This window comes from Microtus oregoni, unplaced genomic scaffold (assembly GCF_018167655.1).
Source record: "Microtus oregoni isolate MIOR12 unplaced genomic scaffold, Mior012 000047F_ref0000412, whole genome shotgun sequence".
Lineage (NCBI taxonomy): Eukaryota > Metazoa > Chordata > Mammalia > Rodentia > Cricetidae > Microtus > Microtus oregoni.
In genome coordinates, this window is record NW_024543221.1 from 17,036,999 (window position 1) to 17,064,682 (window position 27,684).

A 27,684-nucleotide genomic window follows, 5' to 3' on the forward strand; every position below is an offset into this window, starting at 1 on the left:
ATCTGTATTCAGTTGGAGGGAAACCGAAGTTGTAAAGTACCAAAACTCAAGTTTTTCAGGGAGTCGTTTGCTTCTAGCTTTCCCCCAGACAGACGCCAGAAGTTACTCAGATCCCCAGGCTGTCTTTGTTTGCCAGGAACACCGCCAGTGCTGTAGCCATCACCACCATCAGCACCGGGAGCCACTGGCCACACTGCCGCTGTGTGGAAGGAGGTGGAGACAGGAGAGAGCATCTCTGAGTTAGGAGGAAAGATGGGCAAGAACAGTGTTTGGTGCTCTAACAGCAGAAAGCCCCACGTTGGTGGCAGAAAAGACATTTTTGCTTCAGTGTTTCTCCCACTTTCTGTCACCTCCCTTGAGATAAAACCATTTTACTAGTGGCCTAGAGACTCATATCCAGTAGGGGACAGATATTTAAATGCTGATATGAATATTTAAAGTAGAAAATAATTCACCAAAATAATACTCTCTTTGTGTCCCTCAATGCTTTTTAAGTCTTCCTCCTGCCCTTGCCATATTTTCATAATAAATCAAAAGAGCTCTTTTATACTTGAGCCAATACAGGTTATGTATAATTTTTCTGAAATGCTTGGGATTAGGAGTGTTTCAAATTTTACTTTTTTTTTTCATTTTGTAACATTTGTATGGACTTTACCAGTTGAACAGGCCTAATAAAAAGGCCCTAGATCACAAATCCCAAATGCTCTGAAACCATCTGCAGCTTTCAAGCATCATGTTTGTGCATGCATAGTGTGTTTTGGGTCTAGAACATGTCAGGCTTTCAGAGTAGGCTCCATCTAGTGTGGGTGGATCACGGGCAGCATTTCGTCCATATTTATCCATAATATATTATTTCATAGCGCATATTGTTGGCATAAGTGGAACAGGGCAGGACGACCAGATGTTGGTGTGAACTGATGTGTTTTATCGGTAAGACTGGGCATGAAAAAGGAACTACCCCTGTGTCGTGTAGGGCTATGGAGAAGGATGGGCCCTCCTGGCTGTGGCTCAGGGCTTCTTGACAGTGCTGTAGCTTTCCAAGACAGGAGTGGTGCTTGTCATTGAGGATGTCTAGCTCTGAATGCAGCTCTCTGCACTGGGGACAACAGAACAAAGTGCCACTGTTTCAGTCTGGGACGTAACTCTGGAGGAGGGCTGCCCTGAGTACCGTACTCCTTCACTTTTTTTAGTGAGCCATTCTCCCCGCTTTTCTCAGAGATTTTAGTTAGTCGTTTTCCTATCACATAGTTTATCTGGAATATGTTGAGTTATACGATTGGTTATGCTTCATATATTACATTTGACGCATGGAAATGCTTAATCTTTTACATTATTTGTTGTTGATATGTGCGTGTGTGTGTGTGCGTGTGTGCTGACACCACAGTGCAAGTGTGGGAGTTGGAAGGCACCCCTGGAATCACCTCTCTCCTACCATGTGTGGGAGTTGGAAGGCACCCCTGGAATCACCTCTCTCCTACCATGTGGGTCCTAGGGATTGGATTCAGGTCATCAGGCTTGGCCGCAGGTGCCTTTACCTGCTGAGCCAGCTTACTGGCCCAATCCGTGCACATGCTTTTCTATGACTTTGTGAACGTGTTTTGCAAATGGGCATACTAAAACGTATTTCTTACAGCACGAAAGACTTAGCAGTAGTTGGAGGACAAGTCTCTCCTCCTTGGGAGCTAGCTGCTTCTGCACACTTCCAAGGGTGCGTGAGTTTGGAAGTATGTTCCTAGGGCAGCATTTGCCATTTAAAAGATTCTATGTAAGATAAAAGCACTGTGACACTTAGTATGTGACAGAATTTAAGAAGTGAATGTGTTTAGTCAAATATTTTTATCTTCTGGTTGACTTATAATAGTCTATCAATATAACCTTGATAGTGGTTCTTATCAGTTAGGAAGGAGAAAGATTGCAAGTCTATTCAAGAGCAAAGAAATTTGTATAAGAAAATGAACACCTCTGGGCATCTAGTCACAATTTAAGCTTGGACGTTCCTGCCTTCCAGTTGCCTCCCAGAGGTTTCCCTTCTCTTTACAGTCTAGATCAGTGGTTCTCAACCTTCCTCACACTGGGACCCTTTTTATATAGGTCCTCATGTTGGGGTGACCTCCACCTATAAAATTATTTTGTTGCTACTTCAAAACTGTATTTTTGCTACTGTTACAAATCATAATGTAAATATCTGATATGCAAGATATCTGATATGCAACCCATAGGTTGAGAACCACGAGTCTAGATCAACCCTCACAATCTGGATGAGTGCTCAGTCTGGATGAGCACTCACAGTCTGGATGAATGCTCAGTCTGGATGAGTGCTCAGTCTGGATGAGCACTCACAATCTGGATGAGTGCTCAGTCTGGATGAGTGCTCAGTCTGGATGAGCACTCACAGTCTGGATGAGCACTCACAGTCTGGATGAGCACTCACGGTCTGGATGAGCACTCACGGCCTGGATGAGCACTCACGGTCTGGATGAGCACTCACGGTCTGGATGAGCACTCAGTCTGGATGAGCACTCACAGTCTGGATGAGCACTCACAATCTGGACGAGCACTCACGCCCTGGATGAGCACTCACGCCCTGGATGAGCACTCACAGTCTGGATGAGCACTCACAGTCTGGATTGGCACTCACGGCCTGGATGAGCACTCATGGCCTGGATGAGCACTCACAGTCTGGATGAGCACTCACGGCCTGGATGAGCACTCACGGCCTGGATGAGCACTCACGGTCTGGATGAGCACTCACAGTCTGGATGAGCACTCACGGCCTGGATGAGCACTCACGGTCTGGATGAGCACTCACGGTCTGGATGAGCACTCAGTCTGGATGAGCACTCACAGTCTGGATGAGCACTCACAGTCTGGACGAGCACTCACGCCCTGGATGAGCACTACCCTGGATGAGCACTCACAGTCTGGATGAGCACTCACAGTCTGGATTGGCACTCACGGCCTGGATGAGCACTCATGGCCTGGATGAGCACTCACAGTCTGGATGAGCACTCACGGCCTGGATGAGCACTCACGGCCTGGATGAGCACTCACAGTCTGGATGAGCACTCACAGTCTGGATGAGCACTCACGGCCTGGATGAGCACTCACGGTCTGGATGAGCACTCACGGTCTGGATGAGCACTCAGTCTGGATGAGCACTCACAGTCTGGATGAGCACTCACAGTCTGGACGAGCACTCACGCCCTGGATGAGCACTCACGCCCTGGATGAGCACTCACAGTCTGGATGAGCACTCACAGTCTGGATGAGCACTCACGGCCTGGATGAGCACTCACAGTCTGGATGAGCACTCACAGTCTGGATGAGCACTCAGTCTGGATGAGCACTCACGGTCTGGATGAGCACTCACAGTCTGGATGAGCACTCACGGTCTGGATGAGCACTCACGGTCTGGATGAGCACTCACGGCCTGGATGAGCACTCACGGCCTGGATGAGCACTCACGGTCTGGATGAGCACTCACGCCCTGGATGAGCACTCACGCCCTGGATGAGCACTCACGCCCTGGATGAGCACTCACGCCCTGGATGAGCACTCACGCCCTGGATGAGCACTCACAGTCTGGATGAGCACTCACAGTCTGGATGAGCACTCACAGTCTGGATAAGCCCTTACACTGAGGTTGCCTCCTCACCTCCTTTTCCTTGGCCCGGAGCTGAGATGTCTCCTTTTGTAGCTGGTCTCTGAGCTCCCAGTCTTTCTCCTTCCCTGTACTCTCGGGCTTTGCTTCATCAAGGGAGAGCTTTGGATTCCACACAGGTAAAGCCTGATCTAGAAGAGCAGCAAGACCCTTGTTTGTGAGGGCTGGCCCTGTCATTGAGAACCCTCAGGGTTTGCAGAATAGGGAGACGGCAGGTTTGTCCTTGCCTTTGCTGAATGCTGTAGAACATTCTGCATTAAAGAGCTCTGGTGTGCCCTGTGGCCCGGACACACAGCTGGCCTCAGACTTCTTGAGCAAGGTTGACATCTCATTTTTCTTTGAACTTGTCTTAATCTGATCATTTTAGTGAATACTTGCTAATTGAAATTATTTCTCTATTGTCATGTTATCTAGGAGTTGTGAGAATAAAACAGCAGGCTGTGTGTTGTCCTTAACCGAGGAGCCGCTGGGGCCTGTGTGTGGCTGATGGGCCCCTGGCAGGCTTGGGCAGCAGACTGGTCAGGGCTAGAGTGAGCGAGAGGACTGTGTGCTGTGTGGTTTGGGCTAAACTGGCTGTGATTTATAAAATCAACTGTGTAAAAACTGACATGAAATTATGAGTTCAAAATCAATTTATTGAAATGTTCAACACAGACAATGTTTTCAGAGAAAGTAGAAACCCTTTCCCAGTTTATGTACCTCTCGGAGTAGAAGGCTGCCTGAGATGTCCAGGTCAGAAACTTTTCCCTACCTCCCTGACGTCACAGACTCTCAGGAGTGGGTGGGACCCCAAGAAGTCATGTAGTCCATACCCAGCCTCTAGGCAGACAAAGGAAGAGCAACATTTAGTGCGAGTAAATTTGCTGACCTTTCTTTAAGAGTTTCTCCTGTTCTTGGTGGTGTAAGGACTGATTCTGAAGCAGACCTGTTGAGAGACAGACAGAGCCAGGGTCAGACATCCCAGATGTCACCATCTGTGAGGGACTGGATGCTGCTCCTCAGAATTTTTGTGTGGAAGTCCTCACTCCTGTGATGTGACATTTCCTGGAGATGAGTCTTTGAAAAGGTAACCAAGTGAAAGTAAGGTCATTAACACGGCCCTAGTCCAGATAACCGCTGCTCTTATAAGAAACATGTAGACCCACATACACTCCAGGGAAAGCATGCGTAGACACAGCCAGCCACCTGTACAGCTAAAGAGAAGTTGCCAAACCTCTGGACAGCTTGATTTTGAATGGCAGGCTCCAGAAACGGCTCTTTTTTTTTTTTTTTTTTTTTTTTTGTCGAGACAGGGTTTCTCTGTGGTTTTGGAGCCTGTCCTGGAACTAGCTCTTGTAGACCAGGCTGGTCTTGAACTCACAGAGACCCGCCTGCCTCTGCCTCTCAAGTGCTGGGATTCGAAATGGCTTGTTTTTGTCCAAGTCATTTCATTACAAATACACTGTCCTTATGTCAGTCTCTGTCTGTGTCTTTGCTTAATTGTGGCTGTAGGAGGAACTTGCTCTCAGATGACCTTCTACATGACAGTGACTAATTTTGCCTTGAATCTGCTGCTTTTTCTCTGTAGTAGTTATTGACTTGACACACATTGATTTCTTTTTCATGGAAGCCCCTACTGCTGGACTTGCTTAGAATGGAAGTTTCTTAAGAAACGATTGCTTTTGCTTATGGTGTGCCCCCAGTACATGTTTAGGGTGCCTGACTCATGTAGGGGTCGAATGAAAGCTTATCGTCTGAACCAGCTCTAGCGAGAAAGATCTGAGTGACATGTTCATGTGAACACATGGAATGTATAACAAAAGAACCATCTTAGAACGCCTAATACTTCTTAAAATGGACAGTCCCAGGGCTGGGGCAATGGAAGAGCAAGAGGACTTGCTGTACACATGTGAGGACCTGATTTAAATTGTCAGCATCCATGTAAAACAGGGCATGGCTTCTTGCTCCTGTTACCTTAATGTTGTCAGGTCCGGGGCAGAGGAGGGAAGATCACTGGGGCTTGCTGGCTAGCCTGGCTGGGAAACAGCGACTTACCCTTTCTCAGGGGACCAAGGCAGGGAGTGACACAGAAGATGCTCAACACCCTCCAGCCCCCTTGCCTCTGTGCACACTTCATGGGCTCCCATACACACCACACACATACACATAGTGTGCACACACACTGCATCACACATCACTCATATATATCACAACTCTTCCTACATCACACACACACACACACACACACACACACACACACGCTGGAATTCTCGTAGGAATGGAAATGAGGGTTGTCACTGACAAGGAGGAGACTAGAGAGGAAACACAAGAACAGATGCTAATATACAACTATACAACTCGGGGAAAGAAATCGACCATATAACTTGTGAGGAGCTATGCAAATGACCCTCCCTTTGCAGGAAGTGGGCTCGAGGCTGCCCTGAAGCAGGACACACCAGAGCCTGGGCCTCTGGCCTGCCTTCGAATGCCCTTTGTGGGCACACACACCGGAAGCTGCCTGTGCAGGTTTCAGGCTGTCAAGGACACTTACTCTGCAGCTTCTGTACTCTGCTCACCAGGACCTGTTTCTCCTCCTCTGACCGCTTTAGCCGATCTGAAAGTGAAAGAATGCAGACTGAAATAGAAGAGCACCAGAGGTGGAACCGAGAAGCACGTCCTGTCCTCTCCAGGGCCTTTCGGATCTGAAGGGGAAGGGCACCGTCGCACATGAACACACAGTGTTGCGTACACATGCCCCCGGGTCCCGTCAGCCCACACCGGCACTGCTGGGAAGCCTTTGTTCTGCCAGTGTTTGTGCTAACCTTTCCCTTTCAAATTAGGAATATGGCCTTGGCATGAGACTTGCGTGGGAGCAGCTGTGGTCTGGCCCACAGGGACAGGCCGGAGAAAAGAGCATACAAGGTCCTAGAGAAACCCAACTGATGTTCATTTAGAGTGATGAAGGTAGAGCCGCCTTTCCCTCCAGTAAAGATGGAATCATAAGGGCAAGCAGAAATGAAGACCAAAGCCTCCCCCCAGACTCCTCTCTCTGAGCTCTTTCAGCTGTGGTTCTCACGATCCTGGGACCCCCAAGAAGAGGAGTACCTAGTAGGTCCTGGTGTCGGAGCTCATTCAGCTGTGGTTCTCACCCCTGAAGTTGTGAGACCCCCCAAGAAGAGGAGTACCTAGTAGGTCCTGGGTGTCAGAGCTCACTCAGCTGTGGTTCTTACCCCTGAAATTGTGGGACCCCCAAGAAGAGTACCTAGTAGGTCCTGGGTGTGGGAGCTCTGCTGCTCTCGGTCCCCTTGCAGGCGCTCGATCGTGGCCTGCAGCTCCTGGTGCTCATTTTCTAGAAGTCGCAGGGCCTGGTTCATCTGTGAGCCTCTGCTGTCTGCTCCCTGAGAGGAGGAGGCGGCACACAGCGGCAGGTCAGTGTGCGTGGAGACCAAGCAGGTGCCATGGAATAGAAGACAGCAGAAAGTTAATAGCCTGGGATGCAGGGACGTGTTCTCTATCCTGCATGTTTCCAACAGCGCATCTGACTTGATATCTACAGGGGATAGTGTCCCAGCGCCTCGGCAGATCTCCAATCAAGTCAGAACTTTTCTTGATGTTCCACTGTGCCTTCACTTTCAGCATGATCAGTTGTGAGGAAGAGAGCCCTGTGCTGTGCACCCAGTGAGATCTGTGTCTCGAAGAGTCGTGTTCCCTCTCTCATCAGCTGCGTGTGTGTGTGTGTGTGTGTGTGTGTGTGTGTGTGTGTGTGGTTTCTGAGCTCTGTTGGGGGGAAATTATAAAGATCCACTTTGAGGACAGATCTCAAAGTTCCAAACTAAGTAAGTGAAATCTATGTGTTACTGAAGATTGTGGGGAGCCCCACCGGGGGTGCCATATATTACTGGGAAATTGGGGTCTCCTCTCTGAGTTCTTAGATTTGTTAATAAAAAAAATTAACACTTCAAGGAAATTTCTTTTTGCAACAGTTAGGGCCCATTACAGTAAATCACAACCAATCAAAATGCATCCTTGTGGAGCCCAGTTTCAATGGATACATGTACAACATGTCTCCAGCACCTGAGGCTCAGGGAACATTGCAGAAGACGCGCAGAAAGACAAAGAGCCAGAGGATCAGGGAGTTTGCTGTGAGAGCTCATCTCCTAGCAACATCAGAAATGACACCCGCAAAGTCTCCTCAACATGTCGGCTCAAATGTGCAGGGAACAAGGACGACATCAATGCTTAATGGGGCAAAGCCCACGAGGCTTCGACCCCACAAAACAACCACAGACAACTGAGGACAGCTGGGTCAGAGAGGAGGTCTCTCCCAGGGAAGAGCACACCAGGTGGTTGTCCAGTCAAATGGTCAGCCCTGAAATCATACATGCAAGTTCCTATTTGGGAATATATATATATATATATATATATATATATATATATATGTACATATATCTATGCATGCAGTAATAATCTATGAAAAAGGCCATGAATTTTAAGGAAAGCAGGGAATGATATATGGGAAGGTTTGGAGGGAGGAAAAGGAAGATAGAAATTAAACTCTCAAGAATATAAAAATTGAAGAAAGATGGTTAATGTTAAAAAAAGAACAGATTCTGAAAGAAGCTTTTTCTTAGTTAAAAAAGGAAAATACCCCAAACAATAACAACGGTAATGATGGGCGTACTGTAAAATCTCAGCAGCTGCCTCGAGGGCAGAGATGAGGAAGAGGAAAAGAAAGCCATGACTTTTGAGTTGTTTTGGCAAACAGCCATATGGCAAAGAGGATCGACAGAGAATAACTTCAGAGAAAAAGAGTAAGAAAGCCCAGAGTGTTCTGGAAGCATACCTTGACTTTGGCAAGTATTAGAAAGAGAGAGGAGATGAAAGGTTACACTTTTCTGAGAAATTCAGAAAAATGGGCAGGCTTCCCGGGAAGGGAAAGTGCACCTCTTATTAAATGGTTGATTATTCTTCCTTCTTTGTCGTGGGTTAAGGTGACTCTGCCTTCCTGAGGGGTAATTAGCCAGATGATTGAACAACTCCAGTTGGTTAACTCTTGGTTTTAGATAGCTAGGAAGGCTAGGTCTCTACCCAGGCCAGAGGTAACACACGCAAAGTAATCGTTAACCTGTATCAAGTGCTCATAGTACCATAGACTATGCTAAACACTTCGTGTGGCTATCCATATTTAACTCATGCAACAATACTGTGATATGAAGACTATCACCCTTATTTTGCTGACGAGGAAGCAGGCTTATCGAGAGTAATTAGGTTTTCTAAGGCGACAAATTGAAAGCATAGGAACTTTTGAGTATGTTAAGGGTTTACAGTAATCTGATGAGAAACACATTGGCAGGATGTGTTAATACCTGTAAATAAGTTAGTAACATTTAAGTTGTGCACTGCGTACTCTGCTGGGATGGTGTCTGACTTAGGGTGCAATTCAGTGGCGGTTCCAGCCCAGGCATTTGTATCTGGCTAATGCCTTTCCAGTGGGTACTTAGTTCATTTGCATGAGCAGTGCAGGCATTAATTAAAGAATCACAGTTCAGAGGCAGAACAGTGGGTCTAGGACTCAGTGGGCCGTGGGGTGAAGACTGGAAAGCTCCTTGTTGCACGTATGAAGCCTTTGGGGCCCAGCCCTGGAGCATCTTTTCTCCCCAGACCCTTTCCCTCACTCCTGCCCTCCCTCCCCTCCCATGCTAAGAGCCCAGTACCTGTAGTTTGGACTGAAGTACATGCAGTTGACTCTCCAGCTCCCTGTGCTGCTCCCCTAGGGTTCTCCAGTCCTCCTTAAGAGCCTCGTACTGACTCCTCCACTCTTCACACTTCTGCTCAGCGAAAGCCAGGGACAGCTGAAAGAGACCAGAGGAGAGTGTTCCCAAGGAGCAGACACTTAGAGAGAGTGAACACACTGAATTCTGCATTTGCTTATATTGTAGTTTAAAATGCAGGATGAGCTTGAGGAGCATGGTCTCTGGAGTGTGTAGTTGGCCACCTTGCTCTGGGGACTGTTCCCTGCCCTTGGGGTCCCGGCCCCCAGAGCTGCACAGCGTCCCCACCTGCATAGTGTCCCCACCTGCAACGAGTCCCCACCTGCACAGTGTCCCCACGTCCCCACCTGCACAGCATCCCCACCTGCTCAGCGTCCCCACCTGCACAGCGTCCCCACCTGCTCAGCGTCCCCACCTGCTCAGCATCCCCACATGCACAGCATCTCCACCTGCACAGCGTCCCCACCTGCTCAGCGTCCCCACCTGCACAGCGTCCCCACCTGCTCAGCGTCCCCACCTGCACACTCTGAAGTTGCCGCTCCGCACTTATTTTCTCCTCCAGCACTTTCTGAAGCGACTCCTTAGCCTTTTGCTCATAGTTGCTTCTCTGGTCTTCCATCTCCAGCAGCACTTTCTTCATTCCCCAGGGAGTGTGTTTCTGTAAACCAGAAGCAATCCGACAAATACACAGTGAACTTCTGCCCACCCGACAGCTGGGACATACACAGGGAATGATGCAGGTCCTGTCCTCAGGGCAGAGACATCAGTTGTCTGGTAGGCCTTTTCTTCAGTCTGGAGCTGAGCAGAGGAATCCCTTAGGGTGTCTGAGAGGTGCCTGCCATTGGCAGGGTACTTCTGCAGCTGCCTCCTCCTCTGTCCTCTCAGCTGGTTCGCCTCTGCTGAGCTCCAGACTCAGAGCACGCACCAGGTCTGTTAAATCTCCCCTAACTCCTCCATCCCCAGCTCTGGTGGCTTTGCTGAGCACTGACGTACTGGCATTCGTGAGCATGGGACCCATTCCTCACTGCTCCACTCTTGGATGAATCTCCCTCACTGCCCTGGAAACAGTTTCCAAATGGAGACACACTGCTGCCTGAAAGAAAATGTCCTGGGACTCTGAGGGCCTACTTAGTGTTCTAAAAGTCATATTACATCTGCATTAAATGTTCCCCTGGTTTGGTTTTTTGTTTGTTTATGACAGGGTTTCTCTGTGTTACAGCCCTGGCTGGCCTGGAACTCACACTGTAGACCAGGCTGGCCTAGAACTCATAGAGATCCTCCTACCTCTGCCTCCCAAGTGATGGGACTAAAGGCGTGCACCACGACTGTCAGGTAAAATGTTTCCCCTGGTTTTATGACCAAGGAAAATACCCCCAAACCAGATAAACTAGATTTGTCGATCCACTGAAGCTGGGTGCCTGTGTTTCACCTTTTGGGTTTGATTTGTGAGGAAGGCAGGCAGCTTTCACAGTTAGTGCTAGACCCGTCAGGGAGAACCCAGAGAACAGAGACGGAGGAAGGAACATTAGGAGCCATTTTTGTTTCACTTTGGGATTGTCAGAAATTTTGTATTTGTATCTGAAAGGGTGCTCTGCTTTTTTGGGTTTTTCATTAAAAATCAAACCAGAGAGAGACTGGTTGAAGTCAGGCATGGTGGTATCCTAGTTATCGAACTTAATAACAGTCATCGCCGACCTGCTTCCTTTCCAATAGAAAATCGAAGAGTACCTGAGCACAGTTGCTTATGCCTGTAACTCCAGCACTGGGAGGCTGGTGGAAGGATCACAAGTTCAAGGCCAGCTTAATGATGAGACCTTTCTCAAACAACAAACTAAAGACTTGCAATCTGGCTTGCTTGATGGCCTCTTACAAGTTTGATTTGCATATTTTAGTTAATAAGAGCCTAACAAAGCAGCTCACGTTGGAAAGCGAGCAGATGTGTAGGCCAGGAAGCCTACAGACAATATAAGCTGTTCCCAGCCATGTAGGAAAGTGCTGATCCCTCTAGCTCTAAATGAGAGAAGCCCACCCATTCCCTACTTACCTACTTTTCCTTTAATATTTGTGTGTGTGTGTGTGTGTGTGTGTGTGTGTGTACACGTACTTGTCATAGAATGTGAGCAGAGGTCAGGACAATTTGTGAAGGGGTTCATTTCTCTCCTCCTACAACGTGGGTTCCAGGGATCGAACTCAGGTTGTCAGGTTTGGTGGCAAGGGCTCTCATTTAGGAAGCCCTCTTGCTGGTCCCTGCTCTCCCACTTTCTTTCTACCTGTCAGGGGAACTATTTTTTTTTTTGTAGCCTGAAATTAGGCCAAATCAAGAGATCACTGAAGCTGAATATTAACAAGGAAAACCAGGATTCCCTTCTTCCAGACTCTTGTGCCCCTTGCTTCCTCCAGGTTGCTAAAAACAACTCGTTCCCAAGATCAATGTCATTTTTGCACATTCCTGTCGTGTCTTCTTCCCTGCTGTCAGGTTGGGCCTCTGGAGACTGCGCGGCACACACCTTAAGGACCATTCCCCACATCTCCGTAGGAGCCAACATCACGCCTAGTGCTGGGTTTCCTTCCTGGGCTACAGCGGTGCGTGCTAGGATACAGAAGGAATCGTGGAGATAGTGACGTAGCTAACTAGGGACCCATGTGAGAACGGACAAGAGTGGGGGTGTGGCAGTCTCCATCTGCTGGCGTGTTTAGAAGGCAGGAGGAAGACTCAAACGTTCTCATCCAATTGACATCAATGTGGTAGAAGTGTTCTTCAGAGCGCTTACCTGCATGCAGGTGTAGAGCTGGTTTTCCAGGGACCTTAGTTTGCCCTTCAGTTTGTCTTCATTAAGCTGCCCCTGAAGTAAACAGGATGAGTTAGTAAAGTAAGGCCTGAAAACACAGACAAGGCTGAAGCTTGTTACCATGGGGCTCTGTGGGTTGCCGTGGGTGCCGGCAGGCTGAACCCTTGCAAGTGCAGAGACAGCTGAGGATCTCTCAGGGGAAGTTAGCCTTCTGCTAGCTAGCTCTCTGCTAGGTCAAGGGCCATCCAGACTGGTCCCCAGACTCTCTTTGTACTTTTGAGTTTCTCTATCAAGTGGCCCAGGCAGCAGAGAAGACCACCGGCATGGAGGGTCCTAAGCTGTCATTTCTTTCCTCCCCACCACCCCCACCTGCACTGCAGGTTCCCCTGCCTCTGTTGCTCCTGGGGAGAATCTGTGTTTGCTACAATGTCCTGTCTGTTGCTCCTGGGGAGAATCTGTGTGTTGCTACAATGTTCTGTCCATTGCTCCTGGGGAGAATCTATATTTGCTACAATGTCCTATTACGGGCTGATTGAACTGTGTTTGCCCTTCAGGCCGGAAGGCTGCAGAGAGCTGCAGTACTCCAGGATGGAACCACATTTGGAGGTAAGCCTTCAAAGAAGTTAACACACAGTCAAGTCTGGTTTCCCCGTGTTTTTATAAAACAAAATCAGAGTGCCAGGATATTCCGAGGGGAGAGCACCTGAAGACAAGAGGGTATCTGCAAACCAAGAGAGACAAGGGGAGAGCCTGGCACTGGTGACACTGGTGGCATACCTTGATCTCAGGCCGGGCAGGGCTGTGGGGCAGAGGTCTCTGTAGGGGTGGCCCTTCCATTGCACACGCCTCATATCCACTGAGGATTAGTTCCTAGAACCCCTCAGAATGCTCAAGTGCCAGTGTGTAGCACTTACCAATAGCCTATGTACACCTTCCTATATGCTTAAAACCGTCTCTGGCTCACTCACAGTACAGTGGAAACACGGCGTAAATGTATACTGTATCGACTTGAGACTACATGAAAAACAAGAAAAACAGGATTTTTTTTCCTTCAATTATTCTTGATCCAGTGTTGGATGAATCTGAGGCTGTGGAACCTGTGGCTGTGGAGGACCCTGACTGTACTCTTGTGTGTGTGTGTGTGTGTGTGTGTGTGTGTGTGTGTGCACGTGTGTGCGTGTCCTTTCCTCCTTGACAGGACACCAGTGAGAAAGTAAAAAAAGTGAGAAATGAACTTAGAGATATTAAGCAGAGTAGGAGTGGGCCCAGGGAGGGGTAAGGGGGCTTCTGGGAAAGTCACGGAGGTATTCAAAAGCTGGGTCTATCTGATGGTCTCATCTGTCTGCCCTCCCCATCACCCCCAGCGTGCCCCAGGTCTTGTGGTGCCTGAGGGAACTTTAAGGCATTCCTTGATCTATGAGCAAGTGGAGAAGGTGGGTAGAGGTGCAATTCTGGTTTTCAGTCTTTTACATTTCATGTACATTGTTGCTTCTACCTGTAGACATCCCCTTTGCCAGATTGAGTTTTACCCCAGGTGTCTCTGGCTGGGGCCGTGGGGGTGCTGTTAACAAGACATGTTTTTTTTTGTTTTTGGTTTTTTTGTTTTAGAGATACAGTCATGAACCTATAAGTGGTTTTCACGTTTCTTTATCTGGCTTCTCCACCCTACTCCTGTGGGACTCTTGAGGAGCCTTTCTCCAGTCCTGGATACTGTGGCTCCTGTCATTGGCGAACAGTTCCAACACTCTTGGTGGGCCACGGCTGTAAAGACTAGGGGCAGAAGAGGGCTTCTGGGGTGAGGGGGGCCTCCGGTGCTGGGACTCGAGGTGCCTGGGGAAGGCAGGAAGTGGTATCACAGAGCTCCTGTTTTGATCGTACTTGTCTAAGTCTTCTAACCGTGGGGACCAGGGGGAGACCCCACCCGTTCTGCTTCCTGTGTTACTCAGCTGGACCTTGCAAAAAGCAAAAGCCTTTGCCAAAAACAATTTTTTAAAGTGCCTCCTATTATTAATGTTTTTCTCAGCCACATGTGGAAAAGCGTCGAGAGTAAGAGATTTGGCATTTACAATAACCACAGGGCTTGGGACAAATGAGAGGAGGACAAAGGCTCCCACTGTTCAGGCCCAGGCCTAACTGGTAGAGCAGCTACATTCCCCAGAGGGGCCTGTTCATTGTCAGTCTGCAGGCCTTGAACCCAGCTAGCCCCGCCCTGCCACCCTCTGTGCTGGTCTCCCAACAGACTCCGCCAGCTACACCCACCAAGTTTAAAGATTGCCGCCTTATAGCCTGGAAGGAACACAGGCTCCAGACAGTATCCTGGAAATGTCCTCTAGGTAGTTCCCTAGTCTGTAGGATCACTTTCATTCAATATTTTCCTCTTCCAAGTATTTGCGCATTTCAACCCAACCCCAGATTATTTTTCCATTTATGTTGCAATACAAGATGATTCATGGTAGCCCCTTCAAGTAGGGATAGGGGCTGCCACCCAAGTCTACGGCATGAACAAAATCCCTGGACCACAGCTCCAGACTCCCTAAGGCAAGCAGAAATGTTGAAGCCAAGTTGCTGCAAATAGAGCAGCCCCTTACCCCCCAGTCTCCCCATGCTGACTTTAGTATTGGAGACTTAAGAAGTTCTACAGGCTGCTGTGGACCCTATCCAGGAGTCTGGATCTCCTCAGACAGGCCACCCTGGTGGGGAAAGGCAATGGGAAGACCACACACACCTAGTGCTGGTCCATCCCCTGCCTCATATCTATTTCCAGAAACAGCACACCTCACCCTGGAAGCCTTAGCCCATGGCTCATCTCTGCTCTCACAGAGTTTGCATAGGGTGCAGAGCCAGTTCCCCCTGTGCTGTCATCTCAAGCTCTCAGTTCCGCTTCGCAGATCCACCCCAGCTTCCTCTCCTGCATAGCTGCATCTGTTCTAGTGGTCAGACCCAGCTCTGGGTTCCCAGCAGCTCCAGGGAGTGACTCGGGGGGGGGGGGCACTGACTCTGGGGCTTTGATGGAGAGCTTGCCGTGAACATCATCTCTACATGAGAAGCTGGAGATTCATACACGGAATCAAATGGAAGGACAAAGATGACACTTGGCTGAGGTCCAAGTCCCAATGCTGGTCTCGTTCATTCAAGTATTTTCTCAAAATCACCAAATGGGGCCACTGTTTCTCTAATATTGAAACCTTCTTGGGAGGGATGGAGTTGAAGTGTTTTGTTTTGGGAGAAGCAAGGACTCTCAACTGAACAGCTAACAATGACTTTTCTTAAATACAGGAAGCTGGGAGGATGAAGAAAAGGGTGAATGTGAGAGTTGGGAAGGGTAGGAAGGTGGGAGAGAGGAAACGAAGGCCAGAGGAGCCACAACTCTTTGTGTGGAGCCCGGGGTAACAACGCCCCCTCCAAGTTTATGGTTAAATGGCTGAAAAAACAACAGCAGCAGCAGCAGCAGCAGCAGCAGCAACAGCAGCAGCAGCAGCAACAACAACAGCCAAACAGGGTCTCAACATACAGCCCAGGCTGGCCTGAAGTTTAGAATCCTCTTGCCTCAGACTCCTGAGCGCTACATAAATAGCTCTTAATGTATCTGCCTCACTTCCACTCTCTAAGCACAGCTGACCTAGGCCTCTCTAGGGCTCTACCCCTCACTCAGCCACAGGCCTTCGTTTAGATAAACTACAAGCACAGACCAGATTCTTCCCCTTCGGAAAGACAAGCAGGCATGGCAGAATAAGTAAGGCCCTGCTTTCAACTCTGAGTGAATGTTAACTTCCGCCCCGCTTTCTGCCTGTGACTGTGTTTCTCAACCGGGGGTGGCATGCGATCTCATGGGTCCTCAGTACAAGGTATCTGCTGTGACACATATGCACATCCACATACAGATATGCACGTGTGTTTTCTACAATGGAGTCTGCACATTGAGTCTGAAACAAACCTTGACAGTGAAGGGTCAAGCCTCCTGTTCTGAAAGTGTGAGAGAGGTATTTCTTTGACGCTCTTCAGATGGGACCCCTTCCTGTCCGTCACACTGAGCTACACCCAGTGCTTTGCCACACCCAGGCCTGTAAATATCCTAATTCCTTAAACACTCTTCTGCTTGCCCCCCATCATCGAGCCACTCCTGAGCTGGTGAGCTGCTACTCACCCCTAAGACGCAGGAAAAATGGCCTCTTTCCACAGAGCCTTCCTTCGCTCTCTTTCACTGTCGGGCTCGCACACACTTGCAGCCTGGTCTCACCAGAGCTGCCTGCTGTGACTCTCCCTTGCTGAGCCGTGAGTCTTTCAGGTAAGGACTCGATTTCGTTTTGTCCTGAACCCCCAGCCTAGAGTTGGACGATACCGAGCATCTTATAAACCAATGGGGGAGATGATCTCAATTTAGCTCAGCCACTGGAGTGCCCGGCTGCGGACTCTGGCTCCTGCTCTGCCAGTGGAAAAGGCAAACAGGGCCTGCACCAGAGAGACTCCGAATCCAGGCTCGGTGACTGATGTAAGGAGGGATGACTTGGCTCCGAGGGGGAGTGGTGGCCTTCTGTGTCACCACAAACCTCTGGGAGTGTTCCAGCTGCCCCCCTTTCATTTCTTTAAGCATAAACCTTCCTACAGTGAGCTGCGGGGAGGCCTGGGAGGCTGCATGTTCTGGCTGAACACACCTGCTGCCTTAGACTTTGGTGGCTCCAACTTATCCTTTGCTGAACACAGGAGGATTCTACAGACTCTTTCAAGGGATCTATCTGCAAGGCCTTTCCCTTTTCAGGACATTCTCCATGACACTGACTGCTTTCAAATACTTCAATTGAAAGAGTGCTCACAAGAGGTTGAACTGAGAAGGAAATAGAGTTTAGGTGTCTTCTGTTCAGCTAGTATTTGTCTGCAGCTCACTCCTGTTTGATCCGGAAAGCCCCAATTCTCTCTCCAAACCCTGCCCCTCTCAGAGAGTCTCCAAAAGTGCTAAGAAGGCCAGTTGTGTATTGTTGTTGCAGCAGCAGCTCCTCGATGTAAGATTCTCCTCTGTATGCTATGAATATCATTGGTTAATAAAGAAACTGCTTTGGACCTATAGCAGAGCTATAGGGGAACAGAGCTAGGTGGGGAAAACTAAACTAGAATGTTGGAGAAGAAAGGAGGCGGAGTCAGAGAGAAGCCATGTACCCCACCAGAGCCAGAGGGAACTCTAGCCAGTAAGTCACAGCCGCGTGGCGATACACAGATGAATAGAAATGGATTAAATTAATACGTAAGAGTCAGCCAATAAGAAGCTAGAGCTAATGGGCGAAGCAGTGATTTAATTAATGTGGTTTCTGTGTGATTATTTCAGGGCTAAGTGGTCGGGAACCAACAAGCGGCCCCCCTCCCTACAACAATTAGGCCAAGAAGTTATTGAATTAATACAGTTTCTGTGTGATTATTTCAGTTTCTGGGCAGCCGGGAAACAAACAAGTGGCCTCCTCCAACAGTTCCTCCCCTGAAGTTGCCAGTAGCCCAAGACCCCTCCTAAAGTGGTCAGTTTTTGACTATACCTGGGCTTGTGGAGGACATCATCACCCCTTGCCAACAGGGTATATAGCTCCCTGCTTTAGCTTGGCTGCGTGACTTCTCCAGGCCTTGCTCAAATATACCTGTTCTTTTACTTTTTAATTCAACTTGATCTGGCTTACTGCATTGGTGGAGAAACCTATTATCATGTTACAGAAAACCCACTAACTAGGTATTGAGAATGTCCAACCATGTACTTCTCTAATTTCTCCTTTTTGAAACAAAGCTTTCCATTAAAATACATAACTGAAGTTAGCATATGATGCTTGATTGTTATTATTTCTAAATTAATATTCATAAATTTCCATTTTAAGTTTTAACATGGCAAATTCTAATATGGGTACATCAGAAGTTCTTTGGAGTTTTTAGTTAAAAGTTAGTATAAAGATGGGTTGCCTCATCTAGACCTAATAGGAAGGGAGGCGCCTAGTCTTTCGACAACTTGATATGCCGTGGCTGGCCCATATACATGGGGAGACCTGCCCTTTTCTGAAGAGAAAGGAGGAGTGGGTGGGGTACTGGGGAGGCACTGGGAGGAGGGAGGGAAGAAGGGAGGGAGGGAGGGGAAGTGTGGTCACTCTAGGAAAATATTAATTAATGAAAAATTAATATAAAGATTCCTGAGAAAAGAAAGTTAGAGAGCCATTGTGCCAAATCGAGCCACACTCTGGCTCTTACCTGTCCACCCTGTCACTGAGTCCTCCTTTGCCTGGCAATGCTTTGTAACTGTCCTTGTGCTTCTGGCTCCCCTCTCCGGGTTCTTTGTTCTCCCTGTAGCCTGCTCCACCCTGGAAGCATCTCTTATTTCTCATGTCTGTATTGTTTTGTCATGTGTCTTGCTTACAGAACTATGAACCCTCTGAAAAGCAGGAGCCTGAGCCAGGCACAGTAGTACGTGGCTTTGATCCTGGCACTTGGGAGGCAAAGGCAGAGATAGGTGCAGCTCCGTGAGTTCAAGACCAGCCTGGTTTACATAGAGTTCTAGGTCATCCAGGGCTACGTAGTGAGATGATTTTTACAAAATAAATGAAGGTGTCTGCCTAAAGAACAATTTCCCATGGTATCAGGAGCATGGCCTTTGGCTATCTAGAGAATGAACAGACCAACACCAGCCTTTCTTAGTTGGCTCCTGTCTGTGGATACAATGTGACCAGTTGCCTCACAGTCCTGCAGCCATGACCCCCCCCCCCCTTCCTTCGCCGAACTATGATGGGTTATACTCTGGAACCATAAACAAAATAAGCCCTTTCTTTAAAGTCCCTTGTATCAGGTAATTTGGTACAACATTAAGAAAGTGACTAATACAGAATCCCACGTGAAAGCCGTTGCCTTGACAATACTTAGTAACAACACTGGACGGAGCTCTTTTTTCATCTCTTCCCACGGTTTAAAAGCAGGGCCTTATGTCTGCTTTTGGTTTTGGGTCTCCCCAGGTCACACTTACTGAGACCTTTGGGCCTCTGCATCTAAGCACCCCCACCTTTGCCTCCTCCCAGTGAGACAACCCTTCCCATGCCGGGTGGGATGCTGAGAGACACAAGGTGGGCATGCATGAAAGTCTGCACACCTGGTCTGAAGATTTTACTCTTACCTTCCAAGAGCTGTCAGAGGCCCGGATCAGGGCAGGCAGCAGGTCCTGGAGAAACACCATTTTCTGTTTGAGGATCAGCTCCCTTTGGAGAGCTTCCTAGAAGGAAAAATGTACAGGGGAAGGTTAACCTGGAGGAAGAGTGTGAGGCTGCCCCAGGCATTGCTGTGATACTTACTTTGAGGTACTCAGAGAGTTGGATGATGTCCTAGAGAAAGAGATGAAGAGGCTCAGGAGGACGTCGGCAGAGAACCAGAGAGCCCTGGCTGGCTTACACGGAGCAGATCTCTTTTGCCTTGGATCTGGCAGGGTCCTTCTAGGCCCACATCTATGCTCAGGACCCTCCACCACAGCCCGGGTTTATCCCAGAATCCCGGGATACTAGCTCTTAGGGGCCATTTGACCCACACCCCTCCAAACGAGGGTTCTCTTACCTTATCTTGAACTGCGACTCCACAGCTGGGAAGAGAAGGAAAACATGACAGTGGGCCAAAAAAATGAAACCTGCGAGCACCTGGCATCCCTGTGGAAGAGCAGTGGGGCGGGGAGGGGCTTCCTCCTCCTCCTCAGCTAGGCTGTCCAGTGGAGGTGAGGGATGAACGAGATGTGAACTGTTGGGGTCAGAACACGAGGGAACTCACTTGGTTTGCTGACTGGCATCACTCTTTACTCTTGGCTGTGCCTCTTCTGCCTTTGTCTGAGTACCTGAGAGACAGACAGGGTGATTCAGCAGGCTGGGAAGGAGGGAGGATGAGGGAGGGATGGGAGAACTGGGCTGCCATTGTAGGTCAGGGCCGCGCTCTCACCCCGGTGCTGTCTGTGTGGCTTCTTGATGGCAGAGTCCTGTGGTGGACAGACGGTCATGTGTGAGGAATGGAGGCTTGAGGAGGAATGGCGCAGGGTTGGGAAAACGGCGGCGCTTGTCCCTGTTACCTGGAAAGCAGAGGAAGGTTACGGAATGCCACTCCGAAGGGCCTTTTAAGCTCTCCAGAGAACTGCAGAGAGAAGAGCCAGAGGCTGGGGCTGTTGCTCAGTGCTAGCGGGTTGCTGGGCACATACAAAGCCCTCGGCTCCATTCTCAGCACAGGAAAAACAAACCAAAGTAAAAATGAAACAAAGCAAATGCTAATGACATCTGTGTGGACTGAGTGGTTTTCCCGAAACTCCTGTGTTGAAATTGTAGCGGTTTTTAGGAGAAGGAGCCTTTGGGAAGCACTTATGTCTGAACATGGGTCAGTGCCTTCCCAGAAGAGCTGCGTAAGAGCGTGCCTGTCTGCCCGCTTTCTGCCATGTGTGCACACGGTGGCGTGACTATCTGCACAGGAAGAGTGTCCTCATCAGATTCCAGATGGACTGGAGTCTTGGGCTTGGACCTGAGCTTCAAAAATGACAAGAAATATATTTCTGCTGTTTCCAGCTACTCCCTGTGTGACATTTGGTCACAGCAGTCCAAACGATACTTTCCACCTAGAAAGCCAAAACCACCCAAGGCTTCACAGCCTCGAGGTCACCTCGGTGCCTGTTCTTTCTTGTCCTGGATGGAGGGAATGTCTGTTATTTTTGTCTTCTCTTCTACAAAATCAAAAAGTCTATGTAGCTAACCCAGCACTAAAAGGCTAAGAAATATCTATGGGATCCCATGATGGGCTGACTAAATAGCCACGGGCAGACAATTAATTCACTGCATTTTTCTGTTCCCATTCTCGATACCTCTGCCCCTTTGTCAAGGCCATTCAGAGGCCTTGTTACCATGTAAACAGGCTGTTGGCATGTTATAGGATGGTTGCTTTGGGCAGCCGTGTGGCAGCATGTGCATGCATGCAAACATGCATGTTAAGACATGAAGAACACTGGCTTGTGTTCCTGGCATATTCAAAGCATTTAGTAAGTCTCTGGTGAACGATGGTCAAGTAGATGCCGTAACATAGCCGCAGAAGATGTTATAGAGCTTGAGATGCGGCTCAGTGGCAGGATGCTTGCTGACCATGCACAAGGCCCTCAGCATTGAGAGAAGAAAAAGCAGAGTCTGTGAATTACGGTGCACCTGTAATCCCAGAACTCAGGAAAGGGGGCAGAAAGATCATAAATTTGGAGCCCTCTTGAATTATATAGCAAGGCCGTATCTTAGGGAAAAAAAGATCTTATACTAGTTATTGATTTATAATTGTTTGAACAGTTATTTCCTTTCTCCTAACAGCCAGGAGTAGGACCCCCATTTCAAAAGAAATTAAAGACACAGCACAAACCCTAAAGAGCAATGGTTGACGATTGATGGAAACTTGATTGCATGCTGAGGAAGGGGCTTACAGGAATCATTTGTTATTCACCTTCGGCCTTTGTGCTTCTCAGACTTCCCACCCCCCAGGTCTAGAGCAGTGTTTTCTTGGACATATCCCACCTGCTGTCCAGGGAAAGCGGTCTTGTTGGCACCAGGCAAGGGCTCCTTGAGGACAGTCACCTGACATGTCCCTCCATCTGTCTTGCGGGAAGGCCCTTGCTCCCTGACCTGGCCTTTCGTTTCATCTTCCAGGTTTCTCCTTCTGAGGAACTGGAGCTGCCGAGCTCTCTGAAGCTGTTCCCTGTGCTGGGTCCTCAGCACCTTCCCCGGCTGGCGGCAGGTGGTCTCATTGCGGCGGCGGCGGCGGCTTTCTCGGATCTCCTGACGTCTTTCACACTTGGCCTCGTAGCTCTCAGCCCACCGAGCCAAGCCAGGGGAGGACTTGGGGTCTGAGCTGATCATGGTGACCTCCCGAGCACCTGTTGTCTTTGGCTTTCAGTTCCTTGAACAGCTGCTTGGATCTGACAGATGCCAAGAGGGAGGAGTCAGAAGAAGGGCCAAAAACTGACAATCTATCTCCCCAGGTCAGGGCAGAAATAGCACAGGGCTCCATCCGTGTGTGTGCTGAAAACCCGGGGTGAGGACTCCTGGGCTCAATCCTGCATGAACTGATGGAATCCAGCAAGGCCAGGTTTCTCTAGCACTGTTCCCTAAAGTGGGGGCTCTCTCTGGAGCCTTCTTCTTTGGTTAGATGCCTCTGAGTGAGGGTACACAAGGGACAAATGATACTCGTCACAATGAGCGTACAGCCCTTTGGGTAGCTTGCAGAACTTTGGCCACCTCAGCCCACTTCATCTTCCAGTCTAAAATGAAAGATGATGTCATCCTGACTGTTCTCTTGCCCACACTATCCCTAAAATAGCTAAGAGGCAGTTCTCGAGACCCAGTGGAGGTCTAGCCACAACCCCTCAGGAAGTGATCAGGTTTGTGACTAGCACCCTCTGCCCCATTTCTAGCTCTCAGCAGTCACCTTATGGCTCCGGACTGGCATGGCTCAGGGAACCTGCCCTAATTCCTCCATCGCCACATCCTGACATTTCTATCTGTCATCCGCTATGTATCTAGGGCGAGATGCTGACGTCAGCTGCTGATCAGGTCAGTGTATGGGATGAGCATCTTCACGATGCTTAGTGTTGGTCCACGGCAGAGACCCTTGGCTCGGTGTCACCTCCCTGCCAAACTCAGTCTGTCTCCAAAACTGCTGTCTGAACTCTCAACAGGAGTCCTCCAAAGACAAACCCTAAGAAGCAAGACAAGAGAAACCTGTCCCCAAGGAATGGTCTTTAGATAGGTCACCCTTGGTGCCCCATTAGGTGACCTTACCTGCCATCTCTCTAGTACCTAAACCCTCGTCTTCACCTTCCTGTTGTGGATTTGGCTAGCCTCATTCTGGGCTCTGGCAGCCTGGTGGAGTGAGGGCTGGACTCAGAGGACCTACACCCTAGCATCAGAGATTGTTCCCCGCCTCCTCTGCCTTCTGGAGCCCGACTGGGTGATGAGGAAGGTCCTCCTCAGAGCTGCTGCCTCTTCTCTATTACCGTTCATCTCACTGCCCTGGAATTCAGCTCCTGGGTGGTCAGAGGAAGTATCCCAGCCTCACCGACCAGGAGGCACTGGCCAGCTCTGACCCCAGAGACTTGTTTATAGGCTGCACAGAATCTGCAGGCAGAGTCCCTATGCTTCATTGTTGGGACTTCGATGTCTATCCTGGCACAAGATAGAATTCTGTGCAGAGTGGCTGCTCTGTCCCTGGTCACTACACTCATTCACAAGCCTGTGGGTGGACAGTCTCACTCTCTGAGGGGCTTATATAGCCAAGTCCTGGATGCTTTTTGTTACCTGACTCTTGAGGGCAGAGGAGCAGCCTCTGCCTTGGGCAGAGCTTACCCCATGGACTGTGAGCTGGTGTTTGTCCTCCTCATCATCTCAGTGCCTCCCCCAAGGCTTTGCTCTCACTCTCGCTCTGTGGGGTTCTCTAGACTTCCCACCAGTCTCTCTGCTTATTTAATCATGTAGAAAAGGAGCCAAAAGCTCTACACATGTTCTGTGATGGATGGATGGATTGTTGTAATAAAAAAATGTGGTATGCGAGAGAAAGACACAGTGCGACAGAGCTCAGGTGGAGGGGGTTTTATAGGGGAAAGGGAACTTAAAAAGAGAGAGGGGAGAGCAGCCTCTGGGAACAGGGGTAGCAGAAGAGAGAGGCCGAGAGAAAGGGGGGAGGGATAGAAGGAGGGGAAGAGACAGATAGCAGAGAGGTAGAGAAAGGGAGGGAGGAAGAAAGAGAGGGAGAGAGAGAGAGAGAGAGAGAGGAAGAGGGAGAGATGGGAGGTAGGCATGGCCCTTTTAAATGTGCACAGCAGTGGCTCTTAGTGTCAGGCCACATACAGATGCCTGAATACTAACATGGATGGATGGATGGGTGGATGGATGGGTGGATGGATGGATGGGTGGATGGGTGGATGGATGGATGGGTGATGGGTGGATGGATGGATGGGTGATGGGTGGATGGGTGATGGGTGGATGGGTGATGGGTGGATGGATGGGTGGGTGGGTGGATGGATGGATGGGTGATGGGTGGATGGGTGATGGGTGGATGGATGGGTGGGTGGGTGGATGGATGGATGGGTGATGGGTGGATGGGTGATGGGTGGATGGATGGGTGGGTGGATGGATGGGTGGGTGGATGGATGGGTGGGTGGATGGATGGGTGGATGGGTGGATGGATGGATGGGAACTCTTGCTTCGGGGCCAGTCTGCGACTCACTTCCAGGCTGTCACTGCCTACAAACGGGGGAAACGGTTAAGTGTTGCTAAGCCTCAGGGCTCTCATTAATGAAATGGGGCTAAAATGTCCCGTGAAAGGGATATGAGCATTAAATGATGACATCTACACCATACACCTAGCACTGCCATTATGATAGCTTTTAAAAATAACAGACAGAAAGCATCCTACCTATCCTTGCTGGTGTAAATCAAACGCCCGGGCAAAGCCAGACTCTAGGACACCGTCTGATTCCCCCTAATTCCTTCTCTCAGTTATGAACAGGCCTCATATCTCCATCTTAGAATAATTTTCCTGTGACCTCTGAGTTTGGATTATAAGGACAAAGCGCTTCTCAGTGGTCTGGACGTAACCATCAACTCCAGTAGGTCAGACAGGAAGGCAAAGAACAGGCAGGTGAAGAATGGGTACGGCCTCGAGTGTGAGGGTTTAGGTTCCTCCCTGTTGGGCCCTACTTCCGTATAGGGTTTGAACTGGAGGTAGCTCTCTGGGTTTAGGACCCTCTCGCCTTCTAGACAGGAAGAGGAAACATCTCGTGGGGTCGAGGCAAGGCTGTGGTGACGTCTCTCCCTGCTCGCCATCTAGCTGGTCTGTAGGTCTACTGAAATATGGTTGCTTTACTCTCTGCATCATTAGGACTTAACACCAAGAGGGAAGTTACAGTAGGAATGGTTCCCTAGAAAGAGGAGCATTGCTCGACCCACAGGTCCTCCCACTCCCCGCCACCCCGGTGGGATTTGATGTGGTGCTTGCACGGAACCACATAGCCTTCTGGAATGGTGTGAAATGGTGGCTCACATCAACATAAGAAGGCTGTGGGGGCCGGGCGGTGGTGGCGCACGCCTTTAATCCCAGCACTTGGGAGGCAGAGGCAGGCGGATCTCTGTGAGTTTGAGGCCAGCTTGGTCTAGAAGAGCTAGTTCCAGGACAGGAACCAAAAAGCTATGGAGAAACCCTGTCTCGAAAAATCCAAAAAAAAAAAATGGCTGTGGAAGAGCTGATGGACAGGGACTAGCTGCAGAATAAAGGAACTGGTCCTGTGGTTCAAAGAAAGGTCACAAGGCCGCTTGCCCAGGCTTTCTGGAGTCTCCATTGGCAACACAAAGGGTCCAGTTAGAGCCTTGGAGGAAGGGGTAGTACCCACTAGGGAGGGTGGCTCTCCTCCCTGCACAGGGAGGCAGCAGGGCACTGCCCCTCACCTACAGGCTTGTCATTACCTTTACTAATCTAACAGGTGGAACAGAGCTGTTAGCCGTATCCCAGTGGTTACCCAAGGATGCTTTCTTGGTCACACAAAGCCCAGCACTCAGACCCTACCACCTGCTGCTGTGCAGGAGGCTGGCATGGGCAGAGCCCCTTCTGCCCCACCCCCAACGCCAACAGACCCAAACCTGGATCCCAAAGCATTGTCCTCCACCATTACCTCAGGTCTCAGGTTTTGTCCTAGTGTCTCTCTGGTCTCAGATGGCCAGGGAAGCGGTCAGTCGGATGTTCTGAGCCCCCTCTCTGGTCTCAGGTGGCCAGGGAAGCAGTCAGTCAGATGTTCTGAGCCCCCTCTCCATTTTCCTCTGGTACCGACATTCTTTTGGCACAGCAGTCTGGTGAAACAGGAAACAGACAAGCCACAGTGCTTGCAAACCTCAGTTCCTCTCCTTGCTCTCAGCAACTTGAGAGGGGCCCCTTCACCCTTGGGGCCTCCAGGGCTGGTGAGGAACTCCACCCCGCCACCCACTCTCCCGCTACCTGATTGGTCTGTGCTCCCCAGCAGTTTCAAGCCAATATCCATTTCCAGGGGTTGGTGATAGAGTTCAGTAGGTAGAGTGCTTTCATAGATACATGAAGCCCCATGTTTCATCCTCAGCACTAAAAACCATACCTGGAAGTGCAGCTCTGAAACCCCGACATCAGGAAGTGGAGGCACGAGAATCAGGAGTTCAAGGTCATCCTCAGCTAGATATTGAGTTCAAGGTAGCTTGGGCTACTTGAGACCCTGTTTCAAAACTTTTTGTTGTTGTTGTTTGTTTGTATCGGGGATTACACAGGGATGAGCTCTGGGCCAGATCCAAACCTTGCCATTTCTGTGGTGAGACCCAGGAGGGATGTTTCCCATGCCATCCAGCTATCTGTTCTGGAACCTCCCTTTCCTTTGGGCACCTCTCCCCAGTGTTGACATGTCTGAAGGATCTCTGTGTTTTGAGGAGCTCTAGATCCTTAAGGGGTTCTGGATTCATTTCTTTTTGAAGCAATGTGGAGGGTTGACAGTAAAGGTGGCTAGAAGACAGAAGGTAGATAACCAACATAATCTAGGGGGAAGAGAGAAAAATCCCAGTGAGTTGAACTGAGAAATTTGGGGGAAAATTAAAGAGAACAGATGCATTAGAAAGAAACTATCACAAACAGGCAATCTGGAGCAGCTCAGGATAGATCAGCAGGAAACCGGGTTGGTCCAAGCTCACGAACAGCACTGGGACCTCTGAGCCCTCAGCATGGAGGGGTTAGGCGGTAGATGCGGCTGCTGTGAATGCAGGGTTTGCAGATGTGTAAGGGGGATGTAAGGAGGCAGTCGTGAGGCGGGCAGTGAGACGCTCACGCAGCTGTGCTAAGTTTCGTTAACACGGAGAAGTTATCACAGTCCTCCTCATGGTTGCTACTTCCCCTCGTGTCTGAAGAGAAAAAAGCAAGAGGCACACAGGGGCCCAGGGCGAGAGACACGAGGGAAGACAGGAGATTGTGTTGGAATTGCAGCCCATCTGAACTGTATTAAAAACTGTACAGAAATGTGTACAGAGGTCAATATCCCTCCTAGGGCTGGGTACTCTTTAGGGGCTACACTCGTGCTGCCTGGGCTAGTAGGTTTTTATGTGTGCTCAGTCATGTGGCAAGGGCTGGACCCAGGCTTGCTCTGCGTCAACGCAAGAACTCTTTGTTTTTGGGTTTTTGAGATGGGGTTTATTTGTGTAGTCCTGGCTGTCTTTGAACTCTGTAGACTAGGCTAGCTTCAAATGCACAAAGATCTGCCTGCCTCTGCCTCCCGAGTGCTCAGATTAAAGGTGTGCACCATCACTGCCAGGCAAAGTCAGAACTCACTTTTTTTTAAAGGCTTATTATGCATACAGTGTTCTGTCTGCATGTTTGCCTACACGCCAGAAGAGGGCACCAGATCTCATTATAGATGGCTGTGAGCCACCATGTGGTTGCTGGGAATTGAACTCAGAACCTCTGGAAGAGCATCCAGTGC

The 27,684-nt window shown here is 49.4% G+C and overlaps 2 protein-coding genes across 5 annotated transcripts in view; one reads left to right on the top strand and one right to left on the bottom strand.

Annotated features, from left to right (window-relative positions):
• On the bottom strand, window positions 1-26,077 carry Traf3ip3 (TRAF3 interacting protein 3). 2 transcript variants are annotated; one of them, XM_041635303.1, is made up of 16 exons: window positions 25,870-26,077; window positions 21,722-22,122; window positions 20,130-20,256; window positions 19,965-20,028; window positions 19,758-19,782; window positions 19,502-19,531; window positions 19,327-19,422; window positions 12,183-12,254; window positions 9,929-10,069; window positions 9,355-9,492; window positions 6,903-7,038; window positions 6,192-6,254; window positions 4,530-4,586; window positions 3,656-3,792; window positions 990-1,096; window positions 1-203 (listed from the first exon to the last, which is right to left on the bottom strand). In XM_041635303.1, the coding sequence occupies exons 2-16, from the start codon at window positions 22,061-22,063 to the stop codon at window positions 107-109; spliced, it is 1,632 nt and encodes a 543-aa protein (XP_041491237.1). In that variant the 5' UTR covers window positions 22,064-22,122; window positions 25,870-26,077; the 3' UTR covers window positions 1-106. The 2 variants fall into 2 exon arrangements, with proteins under 2 accessions (XP_041491237.1, XP_041491236.1); XM_041635302.1 differs by lacking the exon at window positions 990-1,096 and having other exon boundaries at window positions 1-199.
• The window catches only part of CUNH1orf74 (chromosome unknown C1orf74 homolog), a 127,009-nt gene that overhangs the window by 2,323 nt on the left and 97,002 nt on the right, over window positions 1-27,684 (top strand). Inside the window, exons 2-3 of one of the 3 annotated variants that reach the window (XR_005972620.1) lie at window positions 12,755-12,806; window positions 13,809-13,945. The exons of 1 other annotated variant lie outside the window; for it this stretch is intronic. The gene's annotated coding sequence lies outside the window, so the exon portion shown is untranslated. Of the gene's footprint in view, window positions 1-12,754; window positions 12,807-13,808; window positions 13,946-21,853; window positions 21,985-27,684 lie in introns of those variants that run through there. One more of the 3 variants, XM_041635307.1, reaches the window with a different exon arrangement.